This window comes from Astyanax mexicanus, chromosome 16 (genome assembly GCF_023375975.1).
Source record: "Astyanax mexicanus isolate ESR-SI-001 chromosome 16, AstMex3_surface, whole genome shotgun sequence".
In the NCBI taxonomy this organism is placed as follows: domain Eukaryota; kingdom Metazoa; phylum Chordata; class Actinopteri; order Characiformes; family Acestrorhamphidae; genus Astyanax; species Astyanax mexicanus.
In genome coordinates, this window is record NC_064423.1 from 3763805 (window position 1) to 3788519 (window position 24715).

General features: G+C 38.7%; 1 protein-coding gene across 4 annotated transcripts in view; it reads right to left on the reverse strand.

The window, feature by feature from the left end:
- Window positions 1–5722: 5722 nt before the first annotated feature.
- nlgn1 (neuroligin 1) overlaps window positions 5723–24715 on the reverse strand; it is a 529171-nt gene continuing 510178 nt past the window's right edge. For all 4 annotated transcript variants that reach the window (XM_049465753.1, XM_049465755.1, XM_049465754.1 and 1 more), the window contains 3 exons: window positions 18730–18942; window positions 12908–13697; window positions 5723–7808 (listed from right to left, as the gene is read on the reverse strand). In XM_049465753.1, the coding sequence (XP_049321710.1) occupies window positions 6974–7808; window positions 12908–13697; window positions 18730–18942 (1838 nt within the window). In that variant the 3' untranslated portion in view covers window positions 5723–6973. The remainder of the gene's footprint in view (window positions 7809–12907; window positions 13698–18729; window positions 18943–24715) is intronic.

A 24715-nucleotide genomic window follows, 5' to 3' on the forward strand; every position in this document is an offset into this window, starting at 1 on the left:
TTTTGATGGAATTCCATGAAATTAAATGATCATCATTATCATTCATTCAATCATCGTCAGACTCTTTGATGCTTACTCCATTCCAATCCTGGCTGCCATTGGACGGAAGGCAGGATACGCACTGGACAGGCCACCAATCCATCGCAGAGCCTGTTGGAGGAAACTGGAGCACGCAGAGGAAAAGTAATGTGGAAATGAGGAGAACATGCATGCATGACTTCACACAGAATGCTGTTGGTGGACTATTCTCAGTCCAGCAGTGACTCTGAGGTGTTTAAAAACTCCAGCAGCACTGCACCAGCACAACACACACTAACACCTCATACACCACCACCATGCTAATCATTGCTAATCACTGCAGCGCTGAGAATAATGATAGTGACCCAAGACCCAAATAATAATAATAATAATAATAATTAGTAGCTGTATCTCTGTGGTGTTTTTCTCTACTGTGGTTATTCTGAGTATTAAAGAACAGAATGAAAAGAGGATAATAATAAAGTATACAGAGAAACAGATACAGGATTACAGTCATTTCAAGTGTAATTGTCATATAACTACAAAATTGTAATACTTATATTGGATAACGCATGTAGAAAGGATGTAGAAAGGAGGTCGTCATAACGTCATGCTTGACTGACCAATGTGTGTGTGTATGTGTTTGTGTGTGTGTGAAGCAAATGAGCAAATGAGTAAATAACGAGTTGCACTGATCTGAATTCAGCTTAATAAAATCATTTATTGTGCTCCAGAAGAGTAAATCCTATTTAACCAGAAATAAAGACAAAATGACAAATAATCTACATTACAACTGCCCTCTGATATGGTTCCTATGAACAAGCGTTTTTGATCATCCCTTTCTGAAGCTTAGACAGAAGAACCAAAAAAAACTAAAGAAAATTAAAGAAAAGAAAAGAAAAGAAAAGAAGAAACAATAAGAAAATTATATGGTTTGGTTGCTGTTTGTAAATGGCACTCAATATTGTATTACATTCAGTCATGAGGCTTTGTCCTGTTATGATTGTTTATGATTGTTTATGAGTGTGTGTGTGTGTGTGTGTATACGTGGAACTGAGCTCTGGAGTCCTAAATGGTTACAGATGTATCCCAGCTTTCACCTTGGCCCTACACGCGATTGCACGGCGCGATTGCTCGGCGCAAATCCTCCGAGCGGCTCCCGGTATGAGCGGCTCATTAAATTTGAACAGTGCTGAAGCGGGGCCTCGTTTGGAGAGGACGGCTCAGGGCAGGGCTGCTTTGCATATTCATACCTGTATTGATTGAGTGCGTGGGGCTGCGCCGGGGGGCTTTTAGTTAATGGTACAGTGTTTTGGGGGGTGGCGGGTGGGGGGCTGAGGGGGCTCGTTCCGCGCTGTATTTACCACGCTTTAACGGGGGCCTGAGCGGGGAGCCCGGGGAGGCCGCTGTAGACGGGAACATCTTGTTTGGGACTTGCTGCGTTTCACAGGTCGCCGGGGCGGAGGGAGAACTGCATAATTCGCTCCTTTTTTCTTCGTCCTTCTGTTTTTACTCTCCCTCTTTGCCTCGCCGGAGTTTCGCTGTGTGTCACTGCGACTTTCCAACTCCTAGAACTTGTGTTTCTATGAACTTGTAGAGTGAGTCATTAAAGCGATATTTCAGTTCATTTTATTATGTTTTCTGATCTAACCCTCGATCTGCTGTGCCTGTATCATAGAGTCGATTAGCATAGAGAATACCTTCAAGACATTTCCCTGAAAAGTAGAATAGAAATTCAGTTGAAAGTATAATTTTCTCCCCAACCCACTCATTAGGACTCTCAAATCACTAGTGATAACCCAAAAAAGGAGTGTAAAGACTAGCACACGCCTCCTCCGACACGTGTGAAGTCAGGCTCCGCCTCTTTTTGAACTGCTTTGATGAGTAGCATCGGAGGAAAGCGCAGCAACTCGGTTCTGATACAACAGCTCACAGATGCAGCCTTGTGCTGATCCACATCACCCTAAAAGTGATGAGAAAGAAAGAGCGCCATCTACTGTACCCACCCAGAGAGAGCAAGACCAACTGTGCACTCTCAGGGCTCTGGCAGCTGATGGCAAGCTGCATGACCGGGATTCAAACCAGGGATTCAAATCTCCCGATCATAGTGGAAGCACCTCCTGATGTTTTTTTAGTTCTTCTAGTTTGTTTTTTGTTTTTTTAAGTTCAAGGACACATTTTTAATCACTTATTATCTGTGTTATATGAATATACAGTATGCTACAGATGGCCTGTCACAATAGCAGCCACTCTACATTACAGACTTTATGTGCAATACATGCACATAAAATTGATTGATTGATTTTTGCAGTCCTCAGTTTCGCCCATTGTGTTTACTGGTCTCACTAATCTTAGTTAAAAGCTAAAAAGTAGCATGTGTAAAACTAACACGTCTCTTGAAGAAGCAAAGTGAATAAAATACTGATAACCTGATCTAAACATGATTCGATCCATCAAAAACTGTGATTTTTTTATTAACAGAAAGTTTTGTGATCTGATTAGAGCCCTTTAAGATAAACAAGCTGGTATGTCGATGTGGACTTTGCTTAAAAATAGTGTTTTTAATATTTATATTTACTGTATGTCTGCATTCCAAATGTAAAGTGTGATTACATCATTATTCAATGCTAATATATGATTATTATAAATTATATCAGTGGCATAGAATAATCTATTGGATAACATTTTCTATGAATGCCATGTCTATTAAACTCTATAAACATATTCATAACATATAAAAATACATTTATAGGGCTTTATAAACATGGCTATAAATATTTATACAAATGTATAACATATTATATATAGCCATGTTTATTATTATGTATAATTACAATTATGATATATTGTGATTATAATGCATCATAAGCTGTCCTCGTAATATGTTGCACATCTTAATGAAATTATCATATATCTGTCACTACTTATATATTATATATTCCCGATAATGGACATCAGTCACTTTACTTAAAGTGTATTATTAATGAATATTAGCCATTATAATATTTAACTTAAGAAATTCTAGAACATTTTGTTAACATCTTATAAACACAGCTAATTATGCATAATGATCACAATTTACAACGTATAATAAATATGAATAAAAATTTTTGTACATTTTTATACATATGTATAACCATGTTTATAATGCTTTATAAATGCATTATAATGTGTTATGGGTATGTTTATAGAGTCTAATAGACACAACATATTTATAATATAATTTGTGGTACACTTTATTATCTATAAAAAATAAAACTATAAGTTATTGTGACAGGCCTAACTACAGACACAGCAGATAAAGAATCTGGGATGAAAACTGTTGGAATATTGATCATTGATTTTTTAACCCTTTCAGACCCGAATTATGTTCCAGTGATGGAAAAAAAAAAATAAGAAAGCTCCTTTATACGGCTTCTTTATAAAGTGTTTATAAATAGTTTATAAAGGAGTTTATTAATGGTTTAAATGGTTCATAATCCATTAATAAGCAGTGGCAATACTTAAATAGAAAGAGCAACATTTTACTTTGTCTTTTCTATCAGTCACTGATAACATTTCTGTTAATAACTTTATTTATTTAACTATATATAAATATATATTTTTTACATATGTTGTTGTTACTGTTGTTCTTTCTATTTATGTATTGTAAGTGCTTTTTAAAATGTTTTTTAAAGTATTTAAAGTATAACTTCATTTATAAGCATTAATCCTAAACTCCTTTATAAAATATTTATAAACCCTTTATAGATATTATGGTAACAATGTCTATGAATGTATTTATAAGACTCTATAAACATACTCATAACACATTATAATGCATTCATAAGGCATAATAAACATGGCTATACATATTTATAAAAATAAATAATTCTTCATAAACGTTTATTATTTATTTATTTATTTATTTATTTATTTATGCATCATGAACTGTGATTATAATGCATTAATAGCTGTGTTTATAACATGTTATGACTGTATCATGACTAAAAAAGCTTCCAACTTATAAACACACCCTCAATAATCCTATAAATATATTTTAACCACTCAGCAATCATACTTGTCTTGAGTATAATATTAGTTATAGTCAATTATAATGTATTATAGCACTCTAAGTAAAGTGCGAGACTTTCACTGTTGGACTATATTACTAACAATATATATTTACTATTTTAACATAAATCAGCTTTTAATGTATTAGCTTATAATGTATTATGACAACAAGTCATAATGCATAATATACATGGCTGTAATGGGTTATTTTAATTTTTATAAATATGTATAGCCATGTTTCTTATGCCTTATGAATGCATTATAATATGTTATAAATGTGCTTATAGAGTCTAATAGAGAGGACATTCATAGAAAGTGCTACCTATATTAGAATTATAATCTATATAAAAAATAAATCCAGTTAACTAAATGTTTTAATCCTAAACATGATTAAAAATATTCTAAATTACAAAAAATTGCTAATTTGTATTATTTATTATTTTTTTATAATAAATGGGGCGTAGCTACCATTTCATTGGTTGGTTTATGATCTATTTTAAAAGACTCGATTAGTGTTCTCTGCAACAAAACATTAAAAAAATGATGTCTATTGTAATAAAATAATTTCAGGGTCTGAAAGGGTTAAAATCTTGATTTTTTTATTATTCTTTCTGGTTCTTTCCCCTTAAAACTAGCAGCATCTTTATGTTAAAGCTGAAATACAGGCAGCTGGTTAACACTGACAGTAGAAATGGAAAGGTGGCTGGATTCTTATCTGTGATAATGGAAAAATTAAGCTTTTATATTTATAGAAGCAAAACAAATCAGAGAAAACACAGTGTGTGTGTGTGTGTTGGGGTGAATGTTGGGCTCTACTAGTACGGATTCTGGACCCGGCACAGTCCTGGTTTTCCTGCTGCACTCGCAGGACGCAGGGTGCAGGACGTGGCGGGTGAGACACAGAGAAATTCTATAATAAGCATCCATCATTAAGTAGTGCTACAGCATGACTGACTTAATAAAGGAAGGGCATGAGCAGAAAAAAAAAAATCAATCAATGCAACCAATCACCAATCCAAGAGAGCTCAAGATATGCAGGACAGTTCTCAGCAATATATACCTTCATTTCTTCATTCCTTCACACTTCACAACCCCAGGGCATCAGTTAAGCAGGGGGATCTTTCTTATAAGTAAACCCCCGAAAAAAAAAAAAAAAAAAAAAGAAAAAGAATAAGACTTAAATAAACAACGCAGGTCGCAATGCATTTGACTGTCAAAAGCCAGAAATGACAAACAAACAAACAAACCCCAAAATAAAACATAAAAAATAATTAAAAAAACCAATGTGTTACAGCAGAGACCGATAAATGCGCAAATGAAAAAAAAAAAAAAAAAAAAAATTAAAAGAGTACAATGAATGGATCCCACACATGGGATCTCAAACAGCAAGTGATTCACCACTATTAAAAAGTTTTACCAACACACATTGTACAAAACTAGTCCTTATAACCAGGTTCACTCAAGCTAGTCGTGAATGCACTCTATTTTAGCGTATACCCGCCCCGCCCCCTCCCCCACATCCAATCACATCCGTCCCTCCCACCGCCTTGGCTTGTCTCAACGTAATTCCGATTTCGGTAGGTTTGTGAGCCAATCAGAGCAGAGTATTTCCTCAAACAAATCCAAATGGGGACGAAAATTATTTCTCTCTTTTTCTTTTTTTTTTTTTTTTTTTTTTTAATAATGACTTAATCAGCAGAACAGCCACCAAGCAGATAAATTGTCATGCGCTTCGTGCTAAAAATATCCAGCTTCCCTTTTTTTGTCCTCCAGTTCTTCGTATAGACAGCACTTGTGTGATGAAGCTGTATTATCTGCCAGGAAACCAGTGAAATTCCCACCGCTAAATGAACTGCTGGCAGAATTAGTTTTTTTTGTTTGTTTTTTTATGTTTTTTTTTTTTACGTTTTTTCTTTTTTTACTTTTCCAGTACTGACGCCCCCAGTCAGGGCTTAAACAGCATTGGTGCTTTGTGTACATATCTAGATATGTAAATAGATTCTATACAATAAAACTGTTCCCAAAAAATAAACTGACAAAAAAGATTCCAAGACATTTGGTGAATGTCTCTATTGTGCATATTTTTCCAGGAGTTCCTGCGCTCCTCTTTTTACTCCGCTTTGCGAATGTTTTATTCCGTATCTTACAATTCCTCATCCGCAGTCATCCGCAGGAGAACACGTGCCTAAATTGGGTAAGCAGCGTCTCCTCTCTACTCCAGAGAGAGTAATCTACAATCCGATGCCTCAGGAAAACAATATGCTTTCTTTCATTTACAAAGAACCTCCCACACGCCGTTCCCGTAGCCCGCCGCCCGTCGCCTGCCGCCGCCGCTGCTGCTGATGCTGAATCTGCTGCTGCTGCGGCTGCCGCCACTGTTTCTGTCGCCGCCGCTATTGCTGTTGTTTCCTCCCTGGGTAACTGAATCAAGTCGTCCTTCCAAGCAACCTGGAGTGATATCTTTCCACCAGGAAATGACCCTGGCTTTGTCACAGCAACAGCAGGAATGGAAAAGAAAAGGGGGGAAAAAAGGAGAGAGAGAGCGACATCCATCTGTTTGTTTTTCATTAAATTTGAAATGTTTCCGCACATTTTCTCATTCCTTTTTTCTAATAGAAAATGATAGTTTTTCCTCCCAGGGAGCCACAGAACAAAAAATCCCAGTGTGTTCCTCGAAACAGCGAGCGCGCACATACTCTATAGTATATCTCCCAATATATCCAAACATATTCCCGGGCTCGTGTGGTACGTTGCGTTGCGGTACGGTAGAGTACGGTGCGGTACGCCTGTGGGTGTACGTCAGTTTGTGTATTGTCCAGAAGTTAATCTATCTGTGTGTATGTGTTTTCTTTTTTTTTTCTCTCATATGTGTGTGTGCTTGAAAGCGGCGCCACGTTCGAGGCTATACTCTGGTGGTGGAGTGTGAGTGGGGGTGCGGGTGAGGCAGTGTGTTGTTCTGTCCGCTGGGGTAGCTGTTGAAGGGGTGCAGCGAGCTGAGGCCGGGCATGCTGTTGGGGATCATGGTGATGGTGTTGGGGGTCATGAGCGGGATGTCATCGGGCGAGCGGCGCATGGCCAGCGTGTAGTCGGGCGGGCAGGCAGTCCTGAGGACCACCTCGTGCGGGTGCATGGCCTCGCGGCACTCGCGCTCCAGGTCGCTGTGTTTCATCTGCAGGGACATGATCTCCTCCTCCTGGGTGTGAGGCAGCTCGTTGGCCGTGGTGCGCTGCGGGCTGCAGCGCCGGTGCACCTCGTGCCGCCGCTTGTCCTTCTTGTAGTAGAGCGCGGCGAAGGCCAGGATGTTGAGGAAGAGCAGCGAGGCGCCCACGGCGATGGTCACGCTCAGCTCCGTGGAGTAATCCCGCTGGTCCACCAGGAAGGGCTGGTTCTGGTTCTGGTTCTGGCTGTCCTGCGTCTCCGTCGGGAAGGGCGTGGGGAAGGGACGCTTGGTGATGGCCGGGTTCTTCTTCGCCGGACGTGGCGTGACCTCCGGGGGAGGCACCTTGGTGGTGGTGGAGATGAGCTGGGTGCCCTCGTTGAGGCTGTGCAGGTGAGGGACCAGCTCCAGCCAGAGGTTGACCTTGTTGGCGCGGTAGTGTTCTTTGACTCGAGGCTTGAGGCCGATGTGGAGGTAGAGCTGGTCTTTCTGGTTGTAGCGTGTCCAGGCCACCTCCTCGAAGCGGTTGGGCTTGGTGTGGATGAACTTGGTGTCCTGCGGCACAGGCTGGTTGGGATCCCTGCAAGAAAAGAGAGGCAGATCGTCGTTAACATCCCTTCTACTTGTGCAAAGTCAGCATATAGAAAACTGCGTTCGCTGTGAAAAAGCCCATCGATCTTATTAAGATTCCATGTGCAATGTGCAAAATGCCAATTCATTGTTATATATGAAAGTCATTAGTGGTCATAGGGTCCCACGGGCTGCGTGTGGCTGCGTGTCAGAGAAAAGGCTAATCTTCTTTATTATTGCCAGAGAAAACAATTACTGACATGGAAATACGCTTAAAGGCAGCGAGCAGAGATACTTAATATTCTCCGGGTGAAAATAACTTGACGATCTCTTGACAAGTGCCGCTGCTTCTTAATTAACAGGGAAAAAGTTAGAGGACATAAATTACACGTTTGCAAGTGGCGCAAATTGATTCGTCACTTAAACATCCAAGATGAGTTTAAAAAAAAAGGACTACAAGTTCACGTAACGAGTACACGCTGAACAGTCATACATAACTAGAACGATTTAAAAAGTCAAGATAATAATCAGGACATATCAGGCTCATAAATATAGGCTGTGACCGAAATGGCTCCCTACTTCCTCATTAGTGAGGGAGAGACTATTTAGTTCACTAAGTAGTGATTAAAGATGATTTAATTCTGACGCTTCCTCATTAAAAACATACGCTCACTTCGCTCACTTAAAAACAAACACACCAAAGGCTGAACTCAAGCCTGTTCAAAACTCAAAAACTGAATTAAAGCTAGTAATCTCACAGTTCTACCTTGTTTAGAAACATAATCCACACACTAATAAGAAATGTGTGAGATTAACAGCATCTAGCAGCTCATAATGTTGCCAGATTGGGTGGTTTCAACCAAATTTCGAGCTGTCCTTTGACGGGTAGGCAAAAATACGTTTTAAGACTGGAAATTTAACTCATCAGTATCACAGATACTGTATATAACCAGGCAGAGATAGAGCTTTTAGTCCTGCTGATGGAAACGTTACTCATCAGTATTGTAGATAGATAATGCTAACTTGCAGAAACAGAGCTAGTCCTGCTAATGGAAACGTTACTTATCAGTATTGTAGATACTGTATATAACCAAGCAGAGACAATTCTAGTTCTGCTGATGGAAACGTTACTCATCAGTATTGTAGATACGGCAGATAACCAGGCAGAGATAGAGCTTTTAGTCCTGCTGATGGAAACATTACTCATCAGTGTTGTAGATACTGTAGATAACCAGGCAGAGATAGAGCTTTTAGTCCTGCTGATGGAAACATTACTCATCAGTATTGTAGATACTGTATATAATAAAGCAGAGATAGAGCTTTTAGACCTGCTGATGGAAATGTTACTCATCAGTGTTGTAGATACTGTATATAACCAGGCAGAGATAGAGCTTTTAGAACTGCTGATGGAAACGTTACTCATCAGTATTGTAGATACTGCAGATAACCAGGCAGAGATAGAGCTTTTAGTCCTGCTGATGGAAACGTTACTCATCAGTATTGTAGATACTGTATATAACCAAGCAGAGACAATTCTAGTTCTGCTGATGGAAACGTTACTTATCAGTATTGTAGATACTGTATATAACCAAGCAGAGACAATTCTAGTTCTGCTGATGGAAACGTTACTTATCAGTATTGTAGATACTGTATATAACCAAGCAGAGACAATTCTAGTTCTGCTGATGGAAACGTTACTCATCAGTATTGTAGATACTGCAGGTAACAGGCAGAGATAGAGCTTTTAGACCTGCTGATGGAAACGTTACTCATCAGTGTTGTAGATACTGTAGATAACCAGGCAGAGATAGAGCTTTTAGAACTGCTGATGGAAACGTTACTCATCAGTGTTGTAGATACTGTAGATAACCAGGCAGAGATAGAGTTTTTAGTCCTGCTGATGGAAACGTTACTCATCAGTATTGTAGATACTGCAGATAACCAGGCAGAGATAGAGCTTTTAGACCTGCTGATGGAAATGTTACTCATCAGTATTGTAGATACTGCAGATAACCAGGCAGAGATAGAGCTTTTAGACCTGCTGATGGAAACGTTACTCATCAGTATTGTAGATACTGTATATAATAAGGCAGAGATAGAGCTTTTAGACCTGCTGATGGAAACGTTACTCATCAGTATTGTAGATACTGCAGATAACCAGGCAGAGATAGAGCTTTTAGTCCTGCTGATGGAAACGTTACTCATCAGTATTGTAGATACTGTATATAATAAGGCAGAGATAGAGCTTTTAGACCTGCTGATGGAAACGTTACTCATCAGTGTTGTAGATACTGTAGATAACCAGGCAGAGATAGAGTTTTTAGTCCTGCTGATGGAAACGTTACTCATCAGTATTGTAGATACTGCAGATAACCAAGCAGAGACATTTCTAGTTCTGCCGATGGAAATTTGAATTTGAAGTTTGCATTGGTTATTATATATAGTTATTATAAATATTTACTTATTTTGTTGCTTCCAAGTTTATCTTTATGTACTGTAATAACTTTTCTTTTGGCGTTAGTTCTTGTGCCTCATATATAATACAAACATGCAGGTAAAATAATTTAAATGTATTTTTTTTTTTTTTTTTTGTAATTAGTAATATTTAGGATAATGTATTTTATTTAAAATCATGTTGGAATGAACCCTGTAATACTTTTGATCTGCTGAACATCAGCTGTTTTTTTAGGTGGTTTTCTCTGCATTTTGGTGGATTTGAAACACGTTTTACCCATAAACAACCTATAGTTTTATTTTACCCAGTGACTTGGTTTTATCTGGACGCCAATGTAACAAATCTGGCAACCCTGGTGGTTCGCCGCCCGCTCCGTTTGTTCGGCTGTCTGTTGCTTAGTAGCAACAGAGACTTGCAATGCATTTTGGGATGCATTTAGCTCATGTAGTAAGCAGGGATGTGTACTACAAATCATGATGCATTGTGGGATTTTATAGTGCGCTCAAAATCACGTTCCAAATCCACTTACTCAACAGTGCCCTAAATAGTAAGTAGGAAGCCGTTTCAGTCACAGCCCAAGTTATGAAACATAAAGTAACTGTTCTCCATGCAGCTTCATTTATACTGTACAGTTTCCTAGCAACAGCGTACACAGTAAAAGGGAAATACAGTACATGTAACATACACTGACATTACAAGACAAAGGCAAGACATAACAAGACAAACATACTAAGGAACACTGCACTAACTTGCAGAATTTATTTGTAGAATTGTCTTCTGCATTGAAAGTGTAATTAGTGTCCGAATTTAAGTCGCCTGTCTCTTTAAATGGACATTTTTAGCCAGATGCCGCCAGTCACGATCATTAGCTCCCACTGCGCTGTCCACTGACATTTACCTGAGTTAAATGCCCACACATCTTCACAAAAGGAATAGTCCATATCCATCTGACACCCACTAACAGACCTCACTTCAACTCCCATAATTCACAACTAACTCAATCAAAAGGTAGCACCTCAAAACTTATACAGGCGTTGGCATTTTCAAGCATACTCAGAGGTGAGCAGATCTATTTACCAGTGATTATAAAGGCAAACAAATGTAAAAACTAGTCTGAAATCATAAAATCTTCACGTAATTTCTTACAGAGTAAAACAAGCAAATATATAAATTGGCTAAATATATCTGGCCCCAATGTACCAAGTAGCATGGGAAATATACTGAGTCACTTGTGCCAAAACCCCAGTTGCATGAATTGGCCTAAGCCACATGTGCCAGCACTCCGGTTGCCAAGTTTAATATGGGAATTGGCCCAAGCTACTTTTGCAAATTCCCTGTTTGCCGAGTGTAAACCACATTCAGCCCAATTTCAACATGGCCAATGCCAATATATATTTATGTTTGATATTTAATTGGGTAAAACCAAAATGAAAACAAAGAAACAAAGCCACATTTCCCGCTGTGGCGGGACAATACAACTATATTATATAAATATCATTGCTTTATCAGGCGGATAATTATGTGGCATTCCATAATATCTAATATTATTGTGTTATATTAACAACTCCACGACTAGATATTCTCAAAGTTTAATTTTTAACTTTTAAACTTTGAAATCTTAAAATGCTAGCTACAGCACAGGATAAATGGTCTATTTATTGTGAGAAAACTTTATTTAGAACAGGAGAGAACATGAAAAACTACCAAATGGGCAGCAGTTCTCACATAAATTGGCAAATCTCTGGTGAAGATCCTTATCCAACTTTCAACCCAACACCAATTACACCAGTGGAACTGACACAACTAAATCAACTAAATCCCATTTATCAACAAACACATAACACACACACAAACACACAACCCCTACAAACCTCCAAATGAGTGGCAATTATCTCATAATATGCCAAATCTCCAGTGGAGACCCTTATCCAACTTTTAACCCAACACCAATTACACCAGTGGAATCGCCACAACTAAATCAACTAAATCCCATTTACCAACAAACACATATAACACACACACATACAAATACACAACCCCTACAAACTTCCCAATGAGCGGCAATTCTTTCATAAGATGCCAAATCTCTGGTGAAGATCCTTATCCAACTTTCAACCCAACACCAATTACACCAGTGGAATCGCCACAACTAAAATCAACTAAATCCCATTTACCAACAAACACATAACACACACACACACACATACACAACCCCAACAAACTTCCCAATGAGCGGCAATTGTTTTAAAATAAGCCAAATCTCCAGTGGAGACCCTTATCCAACTTTCAACCCAACACCAATTACACCAGTGGAATCGCCACAACTAAATCAACTAAATCCCATTTACCAACAAACACATATAACGCAAACAAACACACACATATACAACCCCTACAAACTTCCCAATGAGCGGCAATTCTTTCATAATATGCCAAATCTCTGGTGAAGATCCTTATCCAACTTTCAACCCAACACCAATCGCCACAACTAAATCCTATTGACCTACAAACACATATAACACCCTTAAAAATTCAAACAAAAAATAAGGGACGTGCAGAACATGCTGGGAGGGAAGCAAAATCAAGAAGCAGAGCCTTTTAAACCAATTACAGTCTGGGGGGATGAATTTTAACACCAAAAAAAAAAGACTTACCCGGTTTTGGCAAAGTTAGTCCAGTAGGTCATGACCACAGCACTGAGCATCACGTCGTTCTTGGAGAAGTTGCAGGGGAAGAGCTCGGTGGGTCCGATCATGGGCAGGCCGAACACGTAGGGGATCTCGTCCCCGTGCGCCGCGTCCGCCCACGCCGGCACCTGCTCCGTCTGGCAGTGGTGGTAAAACGCGTAGAAATAAGTGGGAGATCCGAAGCTGGAGTGCAGGTCAGCGGTGGCCACTGCAGGCGCCACCCACTGGTGGTCAGTAAAAAGGGCCAGCAGGGTCTTTCTCCTGGTTTCCGGGTTGTGACGGTCCGCCCAGTCGGTGTACATGAACTTGATGGTCTCTCGCAGGATGTCCTTGCCCTCCGGGTATCCGTACAGGTCGTCCACGAAGCTGGACACGGCGTAGTCGAAGTCGTTGGCCTGCACGCCGTTCTCGTTATCCACAATGAGCTCCACGAACTTCAAGCCCTCGCCCTGGTTGACCCCCAGCATGATGTCGTAGTTCAGGAACTCCCCTTGCTCCATGAGGATCTGCGGGTCGTCCGGAATGACGTCGCCGTCGATGACGGGGCCGAAAGCGATGTGGTAGCGCGCGGGCTGGATGTCCTGCTCCACCAGCTCCTTGTAGTGCTTCTTCTGCAGACACTCCACCAGTTCCACCGTGTCTTTCAGATTGCAGCCCACCTTCTTGGCCAGCATGCGGGCGTACTTAGCAGGCTGGAAGCTGACAGCCCAGCTGGACAGGGCTGTACCACTCTGGGCGATAGCTCTCTGGAAGAGGCCTGTGAAGATACAATGGGATGTATTTAAATATCAAAATATCATCAGCTCAGAAGATAAGTAAAGTAAATATATAGAAAATACTACGAGGAACGACAATTGAAAGAAGACAAAAGACATAAGCAGACACATGCCATGCAATAAGAATGCATGAGAAATACAAGAGGACATGAATTAAAAAAAGATGAATATTGTAATTAATAGAAATGGCATTTCAGGTCTTTATCTTTAGAAAATGTCAGATTGTATATAAATGTGAGAAAAAGTGAAATTGTACCAAATGTGGTCTAAAATTGTTTATTGTATTTTGCATTTATAAAATAGATAATTTTAAAGGACCAATATACTATGTCTTCTTCTAATTAATTAAACATGAATTTGGATTTAAAGAAAAATGCTGAGCTTTTTTGAATTGTATAATTGTATATTAAGAATGGGAAATCTGTTTGTGTTTTAGCCTCTGATCCCACCTAATGCCACTTCCTCACTTCCTCGATTTCCACACTCCGGGTTGCCATAGCAACCATGGTAATTCATCACCACTACTAGTAAAAATGAGTATTTTTTTTTTTTAGTCAGTTCAACATTTGAGTGTCACAATTATACCCAATAGTATGTAGCCGGATTCCTGAGGCAGTGAGAATTTGAGATAAAGTAAAGTAAAGTGACCCAGACTAGTTTTAAGTATTAGACTAGATAATGCAAGTAAACACAAAATGCAGTTTTTAAATAAAGGGTTTTTTTTTGTATTAAGAGAATAAAATATACCAAACCTACCTGGCCCTGTGTTAAAATGTGTTTCTTCCCTAGAACTAATAACTAGTTGGGCCACCCTTAGCAGCAACAACTGCAATCAAGAGTTTGCGGTTACTTGCAGTGAGTCTTTTACAGCGCTGTGGAGGAATTTTGTTTCACTCTTCTTTGTAGAAGTATTGTAATTCCACCACATTGAGTGATTTGGTCGTATCACAGCATCTCAATAGGAGTAAGGTCAAAGTCTTCACTTTGTTTTTTTCCTCAGCTGTTCAGAGGTGGATTTGCTGGTGTGTTTTGGGTCATTGTCCTGCTGCAGAACCCAAGTGCGCTTCAGCTTGATGTTATGAACATATGGCCGGATTTTCTCCTTAAGAGATCTTTATTTATAAACTGCATTTAGTGTTTGTTTGGGTTGTCTATTAACACAACTTAGCTCTGAATCATACTAATTATTCTGTGCCACTGCAAAAGTTCTGGACCTAATCGTTGGGCTCATTTAAGAGGTCCGGTGTTTTTAACCTGGAAACCTGCATAAGCTTCACATCCACTCTTTACAGTGTTGGGAAAAATGGCGTTACAAAAGTCATTTTACACACTTGCTGTAATTTCTAACATATGGTTCTTGTATTACTGCAATTGTAGTTTTTAAAAAATAAAAATATTCAGTGAAACATATTAGGTGTCAGTAACAGAGAAGGGCTTGGTTTCCCAAATAGTTCTTAACATTAGGATTATTCTAAGGTGGTTAAAAAAGCTTTACACTCAGCACTATCTCTCCATGTTAGGATGTTTTAGTGCTAAGATACGTCTGGGAAACTGACACAAGAACAGTTGGTATTGTTCCAATTCTACTACTTAAAGAATACTAAACTCTACTACACTGATATAAAAATCTGCTATGATTTGTACGTTTAAGCATTGAAGGAACACATCAAATTGTGTATTATCAAATGTATATAAATTATTTTTATAATTGGTGCATGCCAAGGAGGAACATCAACCCTTATGCAAATACCTCAAAAAATAAAAATAAAAGCAATGTGCATGGATGAATTTGAGCTCTTTGATTAGCAAAATGAGAATTTTTGAGTATTACTTATTTTTTAGCTTTCCCATTTTCTTACAGTTTATCTAAGTCCCACTTATTTAGCTAGGCCCCACCCATTCAGCTCCTACTCAGCTGTATATCCCCCATCACTAGTGAAGCCACAACATCAGGGGGGGTGAAGACTAGGACACGCCTCCTCCGATACATGTAAAGTCAGACTCCGCCTTATTTTGAACTGCTGCTGATGCTGTAGCATTGCCGAGTAGCATCACAGCAGCGCTAACACTTGGAGGAAAGCGCAGAGACTCGGTTCCGATACATCAGCTCACAGACGCAGCCTTGTGCTGATCCACATCACCCTAGGAGTGATGAGGAGAAAGAGAGCCATCTACTGCTTTAGACCGCTGGACCACTTAGCGTTCTTTTTTTTTAACTGTATTATTATTATTACAATATCTAACATGTTATTATTATTATTATTATTATTTATTATTATTATTTTTTTTTGCTGCTTCAAAAGCAGATGAACCAACATGTAAACCAACAAAATGTCTGAAGTCTGACTGTTATAGTGGACATATAACAGTCTGGCAGTGTGGACAGTGTGCCAGTTCCTGCTGGAAAATGAAGTTGAACTTGTAAGCTTAAAAATACAGTGGATCAACACCAGCAGATGACATGTCTCTGGTGGAAACTTCACACTAGACCTCCAACAGCTTGGACTGTGTGTCTCTCCACTCTTCCTCCAGACTCTGATCCCTTGATTTTTTAAAACAAATGAAATGTAAAATTTGTTGATGATCAGTGATGGTTTGTTTGGAGAGACATGTCATCTGCTGGTGTTGATCCACTGGGTTTTATTATCAAGTCTAAAGTCAGTATATTGTAAAAAAAAAAAAAAAAAAACTTAAAATAGATCACTCTGTGTGTAATACATCTATATAATACTGTATATATATATATATATATATATATATATATATATATATATATATATATATATATATATATATATATATATATATATATGTATATATCAATTTTCTAGTTTCTATCAATTATTCCACATCTAGCAATTGACATTAATCAATGAACCACAATGCTTGGCGGTGCTGCAATAGCGTGTAATTCACAGGTCAATGGCGAGGGCATCTCCAGGTTCATTGGAAAGATGTTGATAATGTCAAGGCATGCTGATGTGGAGAGACCTTTGCAGTTCTGTCTCCCATGCAGAGACACAAATGGAGTTAATTAATTACCCTTTCCATGTCAATGGGTTATTTCTACAGGAAAAATGCTACTGTTGAAGTGTGAAAGCGTGCTCGTGGAAAGCGTGACGATCGGGATGAACTCTCGCTGAATAAAGATGAGCCGAGAGAGACCGATTCGGATACATTTTTCATAAGCAACTGGTTTCAGGTCAGACTGATTTAGCCCCTTAAAGTGTGCCAGTGGAGGTGGAAATGATGAATGATCTGTTCTAACGCGGGAGCAACGAGTGGGCTGCGACTTTGCCCGTAACCTTGATGCTTTGACAATTTTGGATCACACATGCATTACTGGGACTATCTGTAAAACCCATGGCAAATGTTGTAGTTATCAAGATCCATAGCAGTAATGGCTGCAGATGATAAATGAAAGCATGGTTGAGGAATATGAATCTGAACAGTGATGCTGAGCACAACGAGCAGATACTAAACTACAAAATAGTCTACGGATGGGTGCCGCTGCTGTACACGACTGCTTAACACTGCAGCGTATTCCTTCTACAACTTTACCCGGACCTGTCTACACGGAGCAGGGTATTTGGATAAAAGAAGAAGATGAATAGAGCGTTCCCTGAGGATTTCCTTTGTGAAGTTTGGAAGAATGTGTTGTAGTTATCAAGTAAGTTCTTTTAGCACACTTTCAGAGTACACAATGGTGAAAAAAAAGGTTAAAAAAGCTAATTCTGTCATTGAAATAAGATCCCTGTGAGATTAATCAACTGATTTTATTGTTTTAATGTGTACGTTTGACCATCGGCCACTAAAAGGAACATACCCCCATCTCTGCAGACACAACCTCTTAGATGCCCTGTTTTTATTTTTTTATTATTTTAACCCGTTCTGTACATAGCAGATGAACACAGTGACATTTGAGAAGTAAAATGAAGTTTTCAGATATCAAATAAATAAAAAAAAACAAGTTCATATTCATAAAACAAGTTTTAAGAGTTAAGAGAAAATCAATATTTGGTGGAATATCTCTGGTTTTTAATCACAGTTGTTGTTGTTTTTTTCATGCATCTTGGCATCATGTTCTCCTCCACCAGTCTTACACACTGCTTTTGGATAACGGTTTGTGATCATCCATCTTCCTCTTGAATATATTACAGAGGTTTTTAATTTGGTAAAATCAAAGAAACTCATCATTTTAAGTGCTCTCTTGTTTTATTTCAGAGCTGTATACTAGTGCATCTAAAAAAAAATAGAATATAATTGAAAAGTTCATTTATTTCAGTAATTCAGTTCAAAATGTGAAACTTATATATTATATAGATGTATTAAACACAGAGTCATCTATTTTAAGCATTTATTTTTATTTTTTTTATTGTTGATGATTATTTTGGCTTACAGCCAATGAAAACCCAAAAATCAGAATCTTAGAAAATCTGAATATTATATAAGACCAATTGATATTTATGGCAGTCTGGGCAGTCTGCCAAATCCTGCTGGAAAATGAAATCCATAAAAGTTAAAGTCAGCAGAGGGAATCATGAAGTGCTGTAAGATTTTGTGGGAAAACAAAACTGCACTGACTTTAGACTTAATAATAAAACACAGTGGATCAACACCAGCAACATGGCTCTGATATATGATATACAGTATTTAAATTAAATTGCTGATCTGAATGACCAATGATTTTGAAATCAAGGGAAATTATGAAAATTATTAGGGTTGCCAAAATACTCCAGGTTTTTCAATTCCAACTAGGAATACAGGTACGTTGTGTAAGTTCTGTCAGCACACGTTGACAGAATAGGATAGAATGAAAAAATTGAGGAACTCAATAAAACCAAAGATTCCATGCAAATTAAAAGGGTATGTATGAAAAAAGCAAAAGCACGATGCATCCCAAACACGTACTGCATTAAAACAGGCCTGACAAAAAAAACAAAAAAAAACGCAGAAACGACAGAGCATGCAAACACCGAAAAATGGTCAAAAGTTGCAACCTCTGCATTATACCTTTGGTCGAATTGCTCCAGCGGTTACCTTCAGAATAATGGGACAGAGTGAGGAGGTTCACGCAAGAGGCCCCGGCCCCAGATCCAAAAACAGTAATGCGTAAAGGGTCACCGCCAAAAGCAGCGATGTTTTCACTAGTCCAGCGCAGGGCCTGGATTAGATCTAGGAGCCCGTAGTTCCCTTTGGCCGCCTGGTCCCCCGTGCTCAGAAAACCTGCAGAAACAGAATAAAAAAGACAAGAAAAATAGGTTATAAAAACAGCGCTTGATCATTGCTCCATTATGTTCAACACTGTTTAGATTAGTGTAGAAGAGAGACAGAGAGAGAGAGAGAGAGAGAACAACAGAAAGAGACAACAGCAGAAACATCCTCGCTCTCCACTTAACAATCCTTAATTGCTGTGATGACAGTTGGCCACCTCTGGAGAGCCGAAGTAACGGCCTCCTAATGGGTGTTTATATGGTTCAGCTCACGGTTTACCTGACCTCCCCTGACAAACAAAATAGAGCCTGGTGACATCATTAACCAGGAGAAGAGCCTCGCTGGCTCTGCACTTTTGGTGTGACCTTCTTTGTGTCTCTTGTCTTCTTCCCTCCATCTTCATCAGGGTTGGTAATTGCATGCTAATTACTATGCTATTTTTTTTGTGTGTTCATGATACTGATCCGACAAATAATCCAAGAAATACATGTACCTGCTCCTGAACAGTGCTACCAAATACAGGATGCTACAGTTAGATGAGTGCTAGATGGCGCTATCTTATCGAGAGTAATAAAGTAAAATAAATGATGTTCAGAAAAGAGACATTATATTTTGACATATTTAGCAGATTTACTTAAATATATATATATATATATATATATATATATATATATATATATATATATATATATATATATATATATATATATATATATATATATTTATTATTGTCTATTACAACTACAATTATTATGTTCCAAATCAAACATGAAAGCTTTTTTTTATGTAATGCTTGAATAGAAATCATCAGGATTTAGTGGTGTAATGTGAGGTGTTCAGGTGTGTTCAGGTGAATTTCTGGTGTATTGCTAGCTTGGCAATGCAAAACACTGTCAGGCCAGGTGCTCCACTGACTGATTTGAACAGTGACAACAGGCGACAGTCAACAGATGTTCATTGCTATCTTGTCAATGCAAGGTGTGCCATGTGCGCTTAACGCACTTATGCTCCCTAAATGCCTTTTGAGCATGTCAAGCTGCACAAGGCATACTTTCCCTGTCGTTACGATAGCAAAGACACACTTACACCACCTAAAACCTAAACCAACCTGCATGGATGTTTTATGGTGCATCTAACCAAAATATGCTCAACTATTTATGTCGCGTGCTGTGTTAGCACTGTAAGCATCATCCATCCATCCATCCATCCATCATCCATCCATCCAACTCATCTATAACAATCATCTCATCTCCTCGTATATGTTTTAGCATAAAATATCAAATATGCTCATCATGATTGGCAGTTTAAGTGATTGGCAGTTGGTTACAAGGTACCAGCCCTCATTTGGGTTGATAATCAATCATCATAATTCACTGGTTGACCAATGATTAACTTTGAAGGCGGGCTGTAAGACTGTACTGCTAGTTTCTGAGCCTGATATAATTAATATTTTTTTTTACTTTTAACTGATTGGTTGGGCAAGATGCACATTTAGATGGACTGCCGCCAGCCTTGACTGTTTCTATGACTGATTTAATGAGTTACAAATAGATTGAAGTGTCAATAAACTGTTCATTCATCTAAAATCCAGAACTCAATAAACGTTCCTAACGTGAAATCAGATTTCCTATTCGAAATTCCAGCATCCCAGTTGAAACTGAACGCAGCATTATTGTAAAATGTTAATCATGACAGTACAGAAAAGACTTTTTTAGACAATTTAGGCAATACATTATGTGTTTTTTTTTTTTTTTTTTTTAGCTGTGGACAATAGGCCTGTCTCATGTCTTCGCTGACTTAAATTACCTCCACAATACAATCACACACTCACACACTGAAGAATAGCATCTGAGTGCGTCGCACAACCTAATTATACGTATGTCTCCTTTTGAACCACTGTTATATAAAAGCATTGTAACTGAAACAATATGACGACTCTGGGGAGGAGGAGGAGGAGGAGGAGGTGGAGGTACACACACACACATACACACACACACACATACACCATTGGAATGATGATTTTAAAGCGAGACTGCATTATTTGCATTTTATTCACACAGTTAAAAACACACCAATGACTTCTTGCGCCCTGTGAATGGTGGTATTGCCACCCTAGTCTATAGTCTGAAATTCACTGTAGAACAGTCAGAATAAATTCCCTGGGATGTTTAGGACAAATGGACCCCAGACAAGTACTGTAAGCTAAAAGTATAAAAGCAAAATAGTAAAAAAGCCATTTACACTCACTCACTTATAATAATACTGTAGAATATCTTCTATATACTAAATATTCCTCTGTTATACATTGCAGAGTACAGCAGAACACTAACTGCTTTTTTGTATCATCCTGCAAATCAGTCAATGTATTAGTTGTCATAAAGACAGGACCTGCACCCAATGGGATTTTGTCCCAATCTGTTCATAACTACACCACATAGTGTGTTAAAAATTACCCCAAAAGCACAGTGTCGATTCATCCAAGAGGTCACAAAAAAACCCATAACAACATCCAAAGAACTGCAGACCTCACTCGCCTCAGTGAAAGTGCCACTAAACCCTAAACCATATATTTTTTCTATTAATAACTGAAATGTGTTCCTGTGTTTCTGTCATGCTACAAATTAGGACTGGAGTGACATGTTGATATATTCAGAGTGTGTTAAAAATAGTGCACCACCTTTAGAAGTGAGCTTTTTATTTGCACTAAGGAAAGCATGTTAGAGTGTGATTTGGGATGCAGCCATTGGTTTACCAAGACTTTTTAAACGATTAAAACTTCATTTTCATGTTTTTGGACAGAGAAACATTAATATGCATTAATAAATGCTTTATACATGGCTGCATTTGCAGCACAAGCATCTTGCTGCACGTTAACTGTTAAAAAAAGAGGAGGAGACTGACTTCATATGTATCAGAAGGGGCATTTGCTGGTCTTTAACCTCCTAGTGTTGGGGGCATTACTAGTGACAGTGGAGGGGGTAGTACATATAAATAGGGTTTGGGTAATTGACCAAACACAAACCAGTAAAGTAATGGTAGCATGCTGGAAAGTTCATTTTGCTTGGGTGCCATGCAGTTCAGTATATGTCTTCATAATAACTAATCTGTATAGCATCAAAAAATCCATAAATTGTCTTCTGGATGAGATTAGAGGAAGCATGCAAACAAACATTGAACAATGTGGAACAGTGGTGAACCTTCCCAGGAGTGGCTGGCCGACCAAAATTACCTAAAGAGTGCAGTGATTACTCATCCAAGAGGTCACAAATGACCCCATAACAACATACAAAGAATCAAGGACTTTTAATGCTGAACCACCTCTTAAAGCTTACTTAAAGCTTCAGGTCCATATCTACAGGAGTTGGACAGTGAAACTGAAACACCTGGTTTTAGAGCACAAAAATGTATAGTGGTGACGGACAGTTCTGGTGGAAACAGGAGAGTTGAGGTGCACATTGAATTCTGCCGTGATTTGATCAGCCGTGGTTTAATGTTTTTTGGATACAATCCAGGTTAGCACCCGAACATCCCTTTCAGACAGCTTCCTCTTACAGCGTCCACAGTTAATCCTGTTGGATGTGGTTGGTCCTTCGTGGTAATATGCTGACATTACCCTGGATACCGTGGCTCTTGATGCATCACAAAGACTTGCAGTCTTGGTCACAGATGCACCAGCAAGACATGCACCAACAATTTGTCCTCTTTTGAACTCTGGTTTGTCACCCATAATGGTGTGTGCATTGCAATATTTAGAGCAGAACTGTGCTCTTACCCTGCTAATTGATCCTTTACACTCTGCTCTTACTGGTGCAATGTGCAATTAATGATTAGTTTCATTGTTCAACCCCTGTACATGGCTTATATATAATACTGCTGCTACGTAATGTAGGCTGATTCAATAATTGCATTGAATATCTTAATTTTGTTGGCATTACTATTGCACGTTACACTGTTTTTCCTCATAAACACGCACACAGGCGTGACCCACAGTGTGGCACCGAGTTCTCTGTTCATTTTAATTAATGGAGTTTTGTTGCTACATCAAAAGGCTGATCTCCTGAACGTGGACGAGATCTACAATCATACATTTAATTGATTCCATTTAGCCAAAGTGTTGTGGAGCCCAATCAAAGGGGGGCAGGCAGAGGCTCGAAAATGATTAACAATCAGCTGGCAGACAGACAGGCAGCAGATCTGACCGTGCAGACAGGCAGCAACACACTTTCCATCCTCACACTGACAGAGACATCACACCATCCCATCACACTATCACCGCATGCATATATACTGTGTGTGTGTGTGTGTGTGTGTATGTATATATGTATATATATATATATATATATATATATATATATATATACAGGGATGATATATATATATATACAGGGATCAAGAGCCACGGTATCCAGGGTAATGTCAGCATACCACCAAGAAGCACCAACCACATCCAACAGGATTAACTGTGGACGCTGTAAGAGGAAGCTGTCTGAAAGGGATGTTCGGGTGCTAACCCGGATTGTATCCAAAAAAATAAAACTACAGCTGATCAAATCACGGCAGAAATCAATGTGCACCTCAACTCTCCTGTTTCCACCAGAACTGTCCGTCACCACAATAAATCATTGTGGTCTAAAACCAGGTGTTTTAAGTTGGTTGAGGAAATAGGTTTGCTATAGTTTAAGATGCAATTCAATGTGTTTTGTTTAGCTGACTTAAAAAAATCATATTAAGGAGAACTTGAAGACAATTTTAGGTTTGTTTTCAGTTTTAGCCACACCCCCTAAGAATGGACAGGACCAATAAAAAAAGGCTATTCATTTTTGGCCCCGCCCTTCAAACAGTCTCTGAGTTTTCTGAGTTCCACTGATTCATCCTTCATCCACATCATAATCACAGTTTATCTGTTTGCTGTTTTATTTCCCCTGCTTTCATCTCATGGTGGTCGGGTGGTGCCAGATTAACTGTTTGGAACAGATGGTTTGTGCGTTCGTCGTCAGGTCTTTGGAGATGGATGACGGCTGTGTGGTGACAGAGGGGGGTAAAAATATGAAGGTGTTGCCACACTGTAAATATTTTTAGGGACACAAACACTTTGACGGGCTCTATTTGTTCCCCTAGCGTTTGGGAACAAGCAGAATGAACTAATAAAATACTGCCACCGCCGCAGCTGCAGTGTTTTCCTTCAGAAAAAAAAGAGAAAAAGAAGAAGAAGAAGAAGTGCCAAGAGCTATTATAGAACGTCCCAAGGACTCATCCGGCTTCTGCTGCTTCGATCTGTCGGCTAACCTTGAAAAGAGTGGAGAATAATACTATACCTCTCTGACACTTCCGACGATACAATGGGAGGGGATCCCAATTTGCTTCTTACTCTGTCACTTTTTTCTTTCCTCCAATGAAGTGAAGATTAATCCAACACCTCAGCTGTACACAGTAAAACTGACACTGACACTACACAAAAAAAATACTGCAATAGTTCTACACTATACACTATATAGTGTCATATATTAACTCTATGTAACAGTCTATGTTACCAAAAAAATCAAATAACACACAATGAATGATCACTTAATTTAATTTTGTGTATAAGTAATTTATTTGTAAATAATTTCCTTACATGCACCGTGTTATTTTGACAAAACTATTAAACTATATCCTTTCCTCCAATTAAGTGACAATTAATCCAACAAAACATCCCTTTCAGACAGCTTCCTCTTACAGCGTCCACAGTTAATCCTGTTGGATGTGGTTGGTTCTTCTTGGTGGTACGCTGACATTACCCTGGATA